The sequence below is a fragment of the Morone saxatilis genome, unplaced genomic scaffold (genome assembly GCF_004916995.1).
Source record: "Morone saxatilis isolate NCDOM2014 unplaced genomic scaffold, NCSU_SB_2.0 Contig4, whole genome shotgun sequence".
NCBI lineage: Eukaryota > Metazoa > Chordata > Actinopteri > Moronidae > Morone > Morone saxatilis.
In genome coordinates, this window is record NW_023339984.1 from 14,250,474 (window position 1) to 14,262,885 (window position 12,412).

At 37.2% G+C, this 12,412-nt stretch overlaps 1 protein-coding gene across 1 annotated transcript in view; it reads right to left on the reverse strand.

The window, feature by feature from the left end:
* The window catches only part of LOC118337846 (E3 ubiquitin-protein ligase TRIM21-like), a 9,817-nt gene extending 5,023 nt beyond the window's left edge, over positions 1 to 4,794 (reverse strand). Inside the window, exons 1-8 of the mRNA XM_035674964.1 lie at positions 4,567 to 4,794; positions 4,103 to 4,475; positions 3,924 to 4,019; positions 3,140 to 3,373; positions 2,878 to 3,025; positions 2,622 to 2,648; positions 2,048 to 2,112; positions 291 to 413 (exon numbers count right to left, since the gene is read on the reverse strand). Coding sequence (XP_035530857.1) covers positions 291 to 413; positions 2,048 to 2,112; positions 2,622 to 2,648; positions 2,878 to 3,025; positions 3,140 to 3,373; positions 3,924 to 4,019; positions 4,103 to 4,475; positions 4,567 to 4,793 — 1,293 coding nt within the window. The 5' untranslated portion in view covers position 4,794. The remainder of the gene's footprint in view (positions 1 to 290; positions 414 to 2,047; positions 2,113 to 2,621; positions 2,649 to 2,877; positions 3,026 to 3,139; positions 3,374 to 3,923; positions 4,020 to 4,102; positions 4,476 to 4,566) is intronic.
* Between the last annotated feature and the right edge of the window lie 7,618 nt (positions 4,795 to 12,412).

Consider the following 12,412-nt stretch of genomic DNA (forward strand, 5'->3'; position numbering starts at 1 on the left):
CTTTAAAACCTTCCATGCCACCAATAGTCTTCCGTTCCCTTCTCTCGACGTCATGACACTCTCTAGCTTCATCTCGTTCACCCATTCCATCCTTAAAATTAAATCTTATGTATGATAAGGTGTCCCTCAAGAATCTTATATATGTTCATAACATGTAATAAAATTCCTTATTCCATACAGCCATTGGCGTGGTCTTTGTTAGTGAATTGTATCTTGTGTGCACGCAATAGCATTTTGAGCAATTTCGTCAATAGTGTTTCAGCTCAATAGTTGGAGGTCTGATTTCTTACCTGAACCACCCAGTAGTGTCTTCCAGAGGTGAAGCTTTGTTTCCCCAGAATAGAGACACAGGAGTCAAACCTGCGGGGATCATCAGGGACAGAGAGTTTCTTCTGCTGGAAGCCCAGGCTCACCTGTGGATCATCATCATCATCATCATCAACAAATGACATTCTGTTTGTACATCTTGGACATTATCAGTGTTGCTTATAAATGTCATGTAATTATCATCTGTCAACATCTTCACAATCAGTTTGTTTGTTTGTCAGTCAAGCTTAATTTATTCAGGAAATCTCACTGAGCTCAAGATCTCTTCTGCGAGAGACACACGTCTCTCTCGCAGAAGAGATCTTGCGAACAAATTATTTATACACAAGATCACAACAAGACAATTATTCACAAAAAACAACCATAACACACAAAACTATAACAAATATTATTAGAAATATGTTAATTGTAATTGTTATGTCTTGTCTTGTTGTGTCTTGTACATGTTATGAATTGAATGGTAACTGTTATAGACAATGTCCAGTGGTTTAAGGGTAGTAGCAGCAGCCAGAGCATACAGGATATCTAGTCCAATGTAAACAGTACAGTGGATTGTATGTAGCACTTTCCAGCTCCCCTTAGCAGTTTTGGGTCTACCCCGGATGTCTCCTCTCAGTTGGACATCCTCAGAAAACCTCCAAAGGGAGGCGCCCATGAGACCTCTTGATTAGATGCCCAAACCACATCAGCTGGCTCTTTCAACATAAAGGAGCAGCGGATCTACTCCTGAGCTCCTCTGGATGTCCAAGCTTCTTTCGAAGGCTGAGTCCAGCCACCCTGCAGAGCAAACTTCATTTCGGCTTCTTTTATCTGCTTTTATCTCATTCTTTAGGCCACTACCCAAAGATCGGTAGATCGACTGGTAAACTGAAAGCTTTGCCTTTCGTCTCAGTTCCCTCTTCACCACAACGGTCCAGTACAACTCCCGCAGTACTGCTGATGCCGTTACTCTTAAACAAAATACCAAGATACTTAAACTGCTTTGCTTGGGGAAGGTGCATGCTGGACCTTATGGTCTGATGAAGCCAACAGAACCACAACATCTGCAAAAAGGAGAGATGCAATTCTGTGGTACCCAAACCGGACACTCTCCTCACTCTGGCTGCGCCTTGAAAACAGAAGCGGAGAGAGGGGGGCAACCTTGGCACTCAGCGTGACACTGACGAGGTTTGTCAGCCAAGACAGACCGACAATGTCCAGAGCCAGAGCCAGAGCATCTTAGGGCGACTCCTATCTGCATCTGGTTCCTTGCCACAGAGGAGCTTCCTGACTACTACCTCAGTAACCCCTGTCAGGGATAGGGGTGATGCTTCCCCTTAGTCTTCAGATTCTGCCTCCTCCTCAGAGGACTTGTTGGTTGGATTCAGGAGCTCCTCAAAGTGTGCTTTCCACAGCTCAACAATATCCCCAATGCAGGTCGGAAGTTCTCCTTCCTGGTTGAACACAGCCTGAGCCAAGCCCTGCTTTCCCTTCACAAGTAGTTGTAGCGTTTTACAGAACTTCAATGAGGACTTCTCCAGTAGCCACCCCCAAATCAGCGACTGGATATTATTAAATAGCAGTGAACCTAATATTGATTCTTGAGGGACACCTTGTCAATCATCTGGGGACTTGCTTTGACCATACAACAGTTTGAATTCTCACCATTAATTTTAACCCATAGAAAGCAGCTTTGAGTTTGTCACATATTTCATTCAGTGATCATACAATCACGCTTTACCTTTTTTCCATCTGGAGACAGAATCAGCCAGCCTGCAGCAGTTGCAGGATCCAGAGTCACATCCACTGGAGAGAACCAGAATATATGGATGAGCAATGTAATATTTACCTGAATTCACAGATTTTAAGTTAACATTTCCACCAGAACGACATTATTGTAGTCTCTCTGCATTCATATCCATTAAAAGACCCAAGGCTTGTATGTTCTTGTTCTTTTGATTTAACAATCACATTTCCATGTCAGCCTTTTCAAAAATAACAAAATTGGCTGTGGTTCTGATTTTGTTCCAAGCAGAGCAAACCCCAAAAACTATAACTGCATGGTGCAGGGGTTTGAAAGTCCCAAACAAACCTATTTTCAGTTCTTTGCTTAATCTTGTATTCAACATATTCAATTATTTTTAAACAGAAATAGCAAAATAGAGATAGAATTGTTTCCAATTAACACTTCATTAATTTTAACCATGATCACAATATTTCCAACATAGCAGCAAAGCAGGCTGTGCTGGTTCCTGTAGTGGTTGTTTATGTTATAGACAAGTGGATGTTCAGTAAGTTTATAACCATACACATACCTGCATATTGATTGGCCTTGCTTACTTCTACAAAAGAGAAGAGAAAAAATAAAAATAAAATAAAAAATGTGTTAATTAAAATATGAAAAGCTATGTGTATGTTTTTGTCTTTGTTTTGTCTTGTGTGACAGATGATTCTGTGACACACAAGTAGTAAAATATGATGCACTTATTTTGGTAAACATGGTCAGATTTAGTTTGACAACAAGCTTTTTTGGGGTACAAATACAACAATATCACAACAAAAGTTAATGACCTTCTGCAGACAGTTTATTTTCGAGTTCCTGGCAGAGGTCCACCAGCTTGGAGAAAGCTCTCCTCACTGTTCCTACATAGTTGTCTGATTGGACTCTGACATCGGACCAATCTCTGGTGGACAATGGGGCGCTCAGAGAGGGGAAACTCTACAGTAAAACAGGACAACAGTGACCCACATTGCTTGTGAGTGCACAAAAGATTCTGTTTTATGTATATTTCAGGGAGGATAAAAACATGAATAGAAAGCAGGGCTTTCTAACCTGTATGAGATGAAGAGGGTCCTCTGTGTGCTCCAGGTCCTGCAGTTCACTGCGCGTCCTCTGCAGTTCATTGATTTCCTGCTCGAGCTCTTTAAGGAGCTCTTCCCCTCGCCTCTCAGCTGCTCCCTGCTTCTGCTCCATCTCATCGATAAACAAAGCCTGGTTTCTCTCAATGGCGCTCATCACCATGGTGACGACCTGAACACTTGTCTGTATCTGTCTTTCTTTATTTATCTGCAGATATATCAATACATCAATTTATTGATTATAGTGTACAATAATGCAAGTATAAGAATTTAACAAAATAGACATACTGGCACAACAATAAACTGGGAAAATTTTGACCACAGTGTCCCTGCTCCATCCTTTCAAATGTAAGAAAAGTCCATTTATATTTAGAAAGAAGACTGTTATTTTCGTCTTTGATTTTCATTGCTGCTGTTGGGCAACGCAAATAAATAATGGAATGGACTGCACTAATATAGCGCCTTTCTAGTCTACCGATCACTTAAAGCGCTTTACGCTATATCTCATTCACCCATTCACACTCATTCATATATTGATGGTGGAAGCTGCCATGCAAATTGTCATCTGCTCATCAGAAACAGAAACTAATTCATTCAGACACTATGGCACAGCATCGGCAGCAATTTGGGGTTCAGACGACAATGCTAACGTGCTGATATTCAGCAGGTGAAAGGGGGCTTGGTCTTATTCTTGGTCGAATTTCTGTCACATAAACATTAATGTTTATAACTGCAAAACATCGAAATAAAACACTTACTTTGCTCAACTGCACTGAAGCCTTGATCTCCTCAAACTTTCTGATTCTGGTCTGGATCATCTGTTGAATTTCTGTGTCGGTCTTCTTCACCTGAGTCTGTAAAGGTTGATGAATTAATTAAACTGCATGTAACATTATTATGAAATCTCAGGGTAAAAGATAGACAAACTTTTCCTCACCCTGATCCTTCTGCTCTCATTCTCCATGGGGACGATCTCATGGTGTTTGTGGTCCCTCTCTATGCATTTCACACAAACAGGTGTCTTGTCTCTTTTGCAGAACTTTTCCAGGAGCATGTTGTGATTTCTGCAGAGGTGACTGGTGACAAAGGTGCCTGGATCTGTCAGCATGTGCTTCGTCATCAATTGATCCCTTATATGAGGTGTCAGGTGAATCTCACAGTAGGACGCCCGGCAGACGAGGCACGACTTGACCGCTGTTGACTTGTTTCCCTCGCAGACATCACAGGGAACTTCATTAGACTTGGAGGCCTGTCTTGAAATTCCTCTCCTTGGGGGAGCTGGTTTGCATTTTGACTTGTCCTTCAGAGACCTTTTTGATAAAGTACAGATCTGGTTAGTTTTATGTAAAACATGAAACAAGTGTGTCGTGTAATAGTGCAAACATTATAAGACCAACAGACCATTTAAATTGCTCAGTGATATCTTTTAAGCCTACGTTGATCCTGAGTTCCGGGCGGCGTTTGAAGGCTTCTTTGCACAGCGGACACTCCGACTTAGGTCTTGTATCCCAGAAGCATTTGATGCATCCCAGACAGAAATTGTGCCCACATGGGATGGAGACAGGACTGTTGAAGATATCCAGACAGATGCTGCACCAAAACTGCTCCTCAGACAATGCAGAGGCCATGTCTCTGACTGGAGAATTACATTATTCTACTTAGACATGCATATGCAAACTTTTTGTGAATTTCTTGTGCATATTATAATGTAAAATGCCTGAAAGCTCAGGAAGCTTTAATACTTAAGCTGGTATTAAACGTATAGTAAATATGTAAATTATGTAGCTAGGGCATCTGCCACATCAAAACAATAACAAATAACAAAATTTGATGAGTATGAAGTAGCATGGGATTGTGGGAGTAACCCATTGACAGGCGACCAGTGAAACGCACGGTTACTGGAATAAAATTATGGATTGGAACATTGTTTGTTTGAACATTGTTGGAAACATTTGCGATAATGTTGCTACATAAATCAACAAAATATATAACATAGATATAAAATATAAAAGCACCTCATTTTGTATAGCTACACTCTATATAAGACTAGAGTAATCAAGTTCATGTGTACCTGTTTACATCATGATCATACATATGCACCACAAATACATACAGTGATTGAAGGCAATGTTGGGTTAGTTACTCAAAAAACGCAGTTTATCACTCATTACTCTTTTCAAAAGTAATATTATTACTTTACTTATTACTCCCTGCGAACAGTAATTAGTTGCAGTATGATATATATTCTGTATCAGCTTGTTTCAGGTTTACGATGCTCAAACCCCAAGACCCAAGATGATGACTGTATAATTCAGTCAAATTTAAATATGACAGAGGTCTACTTTTGCTAACTTTGTGATCTCTGGGATTTTTAAGAGAGCACTATTTAAATGTAGGTCTTATCTGCACAACAGCAACAAACTAAACTCATTAAGAAGAATGGAGTTTCTTCCAAATAAGGTGCTTCAAGTGGAAATAATGCCTGCAGACTCAGGTCAGGGTGATTAAAACAGAGAAGCATTTAAGAGAACAATTATGGAACATTTTGAAACACATATGGATTAAATAGAAACAAACACCTCGGTTCATTGATTTCAAGGGGAATCGGACCGAATCCGACCCAGTAGCAGGCATGAAGAAGAACTTTCTAGAAATGGCCAATAATCTCACTGATGGCTTTGTTTGTTTATGTAGGTCATATAAAGGTATTGGTATTAAATTCAGGCTGTTTCATAACCAGTTAAAGTAATATTTTCAACTTTTACTTACAACTCGTGAAACGCTTGTACAGGCGAAGAGACAAGAAATAAAAAGAAAGAAAGTTGTATCGAAAAGGCTTAATTTGCATCTTAAAATCACAAAGATTTTCTTCCGTGGGACGATGCCCCAGCCCCCAGGACCCCCCTACCTGATTTTTTATTTTGCATCATGTCACCTTTTTCACTACTCTTCGCTACTCTGATCTGACACAGAATTGTTGCATGTCTGGTGAATTTCTGATCACTCTTACGGTTTTTTCCCCATGAGCTGGTTAAAAGTAAATTTTTGTTTTCATTTAAAGGTTGGTGCCTCATAAAAAAGTGTTATGAAATGCCTTTCTTGGTCCATTTTAAATTCAATTTCCATGACTTAAGCTTGAGCATTATCCTTTGGGAACTAATCAAAATCCATTTATCTTGAAGCAGATGAGGCTACACATATCTCACTCTATATCTTAGTAGAGTATATTCTTAATCTACATTATCTGCTTAATATAAATAATGTCTTACCTTTATGATTTGACCGACAGATCAGATGTGTTGACTGCAGTTGTATGAATGTGGTCAAAACAGACTAGGGAGAGAAAATTAGCTAATAGTTCCTCCCACACTAACGATCAAAAAGAGTTGAACAAGTAATTCTGGTTTTCCTTCTTAGCCTTCACCTGCATTCACTTTTACATTTTCTGTGTTGTCATCGCAGCTGCTGCTCCAATGTCCAATGTTTAATTAAATATGAAGTTATTAGTTATTATTTATTTGCCTCTGGTGGCCTCTGTTGATTTAGCTGGTCTTAGGTCAGGGCTGGATTCCCATTGTCCATTTCCCTGTCTTCATCCTCATATATTTGTTTGAGCTTTTGTCTGCGATAAAGAGTATCATTAACACATAGTGGGATCTAAATTTAGAATTAATTCCAACTCAAATGTGCGCGTCAGTTCATCATAAACATACAAACATAAAACCAACATAAGGAGGATGATAGATAGGTTGTCCCATAACAATCCTAGAACTGTTTTGTGTAATCAGTGTAGTAACAATGTAGGTCAAGATGGCATTTCAACATTTCCACTTGCACTATTATACTCTACAACACTAATAATCTATCTGAGATCATATGTCCAGATTTATGATTTATTAAGTTTGTTGGACAAGCTTAACTATAACTTTCATGTATTTATCTTGGCCTTTACTAAACAGTCCTGACAGGCTGATGTTGAATGAATGGGCAGGTAGTAATGAGATAATAAGCATCCTGACTGCACACCCATTAATTTTGGGGTGAAGTACCCATTAGCTGTGCCACATATGTTTACCAGTTTCAACTTCCTGTCATCTTCTGTGGCTGTGGCTCAGAGGCAGAGCAGGTCGTCTACGGCTCCTCCGGCCACGTGTCGAAGTGTCCTTGAGCAAGATACTGACCCCAAATTGCTCCCGATGCTGTGCATCGGTGTGTGAATGTGTATAAATGAGTTAGTTTATGTTCGATGGGCTTTGCCTTCGCTGAGTGAATGTGTGTGAAAGGGTGAATGTGGCATGTATTGTAAAAGTGCTTTGAGTGCTCGGAAGACTAGAAAGGCGCTATACAAGTACAGGTCCATTTACCATTTTCTGTGACAGTCCAGGTGAACCTTAGACATACATTGCAAAACTAGTCACACTGCAAGAAGAGGGACATCATACCATCAGAGCACATATGACTGTAGCATGTGAGCTTGGGTTAAGATCACTACTTTGTTAAAGGGAAACAGACAAGAGTCATAATTACTATGGCTGCCAGAGGGCTTTGTCACGCTTGCACAGATGCTGCAGATAACTGGCCATTGTGTAACTTTCTGTAAATAAAAGACACAAAGTCACGAGATGAACCAACAACCTGAAATGACTTGATTTACGAGGATTAATTATCCTTCTTCCTCCTGATGCTCAAGCACCTTCTTAAGTTTTATCAGACAGAATTTTATATACACCAAATGCAGCATTTATACAGTTTTGCAAAGCAACTTTAAGCTTATTAAGTTGTGATGAGTATATACGAATCTGGATCAACAACAACGATGTTGGGCAACACCAAGATCTGGCATAACCTCGACCACAAAACCAGCCTTGTACCTCAGACACCTTAGAAGAGAAGCGATGGCACACACACAAATGCACAAACATACCATTCATACTACCTGAAATTAGCCACATCATAATTTTCTTTTAATGAGGGACTAGACTCTGGGCTCTTAGCTCCCTTACATTGACTGGAGGTTATTGTGAGACACAGATGATTCACACTGCTCATAAATCAACTTCCTCTTTGAGACTGAATACAGAACAGTTCAGTTCAGACAGTCTGAACCGGGGGGGTCAAATAATGTTCAGTGAACAGCTGGGAATATGTAGGGTGTTCATCTGTGGGACATAAGAGAAAACTATGTGATTGCATTAGGGGTTGGCATGTCAGACCAAACACACCCCAGAGTCAGAGTCCTATAATGACATCAACACCTTCAGCAGGCAGCCCGCAGATTGGCAGCCTGCAGGTCTCTACGGTACCACATCCTGTGCAAAACCTGAAGCTATTTCCAGATTATGAAAGTAAAAGTCCTCTAGTCACTTACATGAGAAAGCTGATTGTAAGAAGAGGTAGAGAAAGGTCAAAAACACTGTAAATGTGGTTCAAAACAGGAACTATTAGGAAGACAAGTGTGGACCCGGAGTACCCTTTTCCCACCAGACTAGCTCTGTTTAACCCTAACCCTTTTGCTGTATGTATTCTGTGTGTGTACACTAAGAGCAATGTAAATTTGTATTCGTGTTGTATGTTTACGCATACCTGGCCAACACAAGTGATTCTGATTCTGATTTAGCATGAAAGAAATACTTGATTGATTATGTTGGCCACACAAGTAGCTTTTAAAAAAATAGTGTTTACATTTTAACACGTCACACTTACATCTCAGTAATTATCTTCAGAAAACACAGCAGGTTTTTTAAACAAAGTGAGTCTACAACCTTCCACTTGACATGTTTGGTAAGTAGTCATATACACCAGTGTTCCCATTCATTAAAGAAAGAGACATTTCTGCTTGCCTTGTACTTTATTGCCACTGAGTGGAGCAGTAAGGACATTGCAGGAATTTCTTAAATTCATTTGCACATATCATCACCCCTTCTCTCTGCATTTACTGTCTGCACTACACAACCTAACAGCATATCTTAATAAAAAGAAAATGTGGAGTCACTCATTCCCATGAATGAATTATTGGTGTATATAAGATATTTGATGTTTGTTGTTGTTTATTTTCATTATATCATTACACGTTCACATTAAATAGGCTTTAGTAACAACTTAATTACAGGAGTAAATATGAAATTAGTTGATCCACAGGAAATTAATGAGCTACCATTTTGTAATTGGTAATTGTAAGGTTTTTTTTTTAATCTTACATCAGCTATTTTGACAGCTAATGTAATAATTTGCTGCAGTGTAAAAATTAAAAATAAGTGGTAACATTTGTATAAGGAAGATAGAGCTAACCTATTCTTACTTTATTATAGATACATTTAGATAATATAGATGGATAAATATAGATAGAAAGATTCTGTTAACACATTTTAAACAACTTTGGGGAAATGCTGCATATGTCTATAGTTTACTTACTAGTTTTAAGTTTAATTTACTGAATGAAATTGGTAAAATTAACTAAATTTTCCCAAGTTACCTTAACAAATACTTAGGTTACTTGTACTCAAATCAAATATTTCTCAATGCTTATATTGTTAATTGAGTTAATAAACTTGGGCAACCAGTTTCCTCAAACAGTTTGAGTTAAAACTAACTCATTGGGTTTTACAGTGTGTCTATACAACATATATACAGTATATATATACAACATATGCACTTACATTTCATTAAATACATCACTCCAGATTTTATATGTAATTTTGGGACCCTGAATTATAAGAGTATTAAATATTATAATGTTAAAAGTAGGTTTATTATGTTCTTTTTGAAGTCCCCACACAACGTAATTCAGACAGTGTGTGTGTGATTGTCTGACTGACTCGTTGTCAGGCATCACCGTCAGTGTCATTTGTTAGTATAATCTCAGATTTGATTTCATTGTTTGTGCTCTCCTGCTAAAAGAAGACACTTCTCAGTCTGCATTAAACATGACATCACAACTTTGCATCTGTTTTACATTCTTAAGATTGAAAAAAGCTTTCAATCCATGCTTCATTTAAACCAGTACTGCTATTCATTTTAGAGGCAATGTAGGTGAAAGCTTGTGTCATGTTCAGAGTTCATTTGAATACTTTTGACTTAATGCTCAATACATGTGCAATAGGAGTTATACCGTTTTGGCTTCATCTGTTAGTTATAGTAATCAGTTTACTACAATATATATTTTTAGGTAACTGATACTATTTATAACAACAATATTTATTATAGTTTATAATAAATATTCATAATTATTTACATCTTTTCTGAACTCATAATGTTTTCCTATCATGTGAGAGCTAATGTAGCTCAGAAAGCTCTAATAGTTCAGCTGGTTAAACCTACAATATGTAATTTCCGCCATTAGGGGGTCTCTCACATCAAAGTTTGACGACGTTGTGAAGTAGCGTGGGATCATGGGAGTTGTTGTCTTCACCACAACAAGATCCAGACATCCGATGACTAAAAGGTGACCGGAAATGTTTCATATTAAGTCTAACTGATTTCTTCAAGAGTACTGTAGTTTCTAGCAAATGTTACTCAAACATGTGTAAATGGTGCATTTATTTGTTATTTTTAAATTTGGTATCATATAAGATTAGAAATACATTAATAATTATGAAGGAGTTATGGTCTGAAGTTGTCTTTTTCAACTTTATTAATTTAATTACTATTTTTCACACAGCACAGTAACTCATAAACTAAATGTCTGATTGCAAAATAAAACAAATCAATGATTACAGTGGATGTGTACGTTTGACAGAAAGTGCAGATACAAGTCAACCATCACATTTGAACCTAAAACAACCGTGTTGTATAGCATGTAAAATATACAATATATGAGGTGGAAATCCACATATAACACAGATAATATTAAATAACAACAAACGATGCAAATCCACTTCAGTCCCCTTCAATAAAAGACAAAGGTGATGGAATTAATACACAATTCAAACAATATTATAACACAGATAATATTAAATAACAACAAACACAGACCTACATGTTATATCCAACAACCTATCACATATGTCACATAATGTGTACACAAAAACTTTATGTTCAGCCTTCTTCTTTCCTTGATAATGGCAGTTAACACACACACCTATTTTCTAAGATGTTTTCAACCCAGTGCTGCATAAATAGCAAAAGCAAAAGCTATTAAAGGATATTAAAGGTCCGTCTTCATTGCATCTGCATTCTCCTCTTCTTTGTGGAAGATTTTATTGTCCTGCTTCTTTATCCAGGAAATTTTTAAATCTCCTTTAATCCCCTTCTCTTTCAGACTCTCCTCCACCTGGAAAACAAAAATGTGTACAAGTAATGATTATTACGAACCTTTACTGGCTTGAAGGTCTCTGACTGAAGTTTTTACTGTAGTGTACAGTAGTGCTACAGAGGTGCCCTGGCCTACAAACCTTGTTCTCTAGATTGAAGAAAACCCCCCAAATTTATTATTATTTTTACGTTATTTTAATTATTTGTTTTTTATGTCAAGAAATTATTATTATAAAAATATATTCCCACAATTATCATTTTTTTTGAGCTATAATTGGTTTGTGATTCTGATCTGGTACCTATCATCCCATGATGGATCTTCTTTCTTTTAATCTTTTATTTACTTGCATACTCAAGTATGTATTTGCATGGAGGAGAGACATGCGCCTAAACCAGATTTTACTATTTTTCGTGAACATCTAAATAACCTCTGCAATCTATAGATTTATGGAGCCTACTCTTATCATACCTTTCTTCTTTTCTTTCTTCTTCTTCTTCTTCTTCTTCTGTCTCTTCTTTCTTTCTCTTTTTCTTCTTCTGTCGTATTTATATAGTTAAATGTTTTTTGTTTTTTTTTTTTTTATTTTTCTTATTATTCCTATTGCTTATGGCTTCATTTGCTCTCTCCCTCTCCTTACCCTTTTTCTGTCGTATTTTCTTTAATCTTATTCCGCTCCTTTTCTTTATTTTATTTGTCATTGTATTATCTAATAAATCTCTCTATCTTTTTGTTCGAGTTTTACATGCTCTTTCGCTTTCCTATTAATTGTTTAAATATTTTTGTATCATCGCTTTATCATGCTTTATACATTTTTCATTTTTATTTATGCTCTCAATTAGAATGTACTTATTTAAAATTGTATTATTTACTTTGTGTCTATTTTTTTTTTTTTGTTTTTTGTTTTTTTTTTTATTTTTTTTTTTTTTTGTTTTTGTTGTTATTTATTTTTTTTTTTTGTTTTTTTGTTTTTTGTTTGGGTGTGTGATTTTGTGGTTG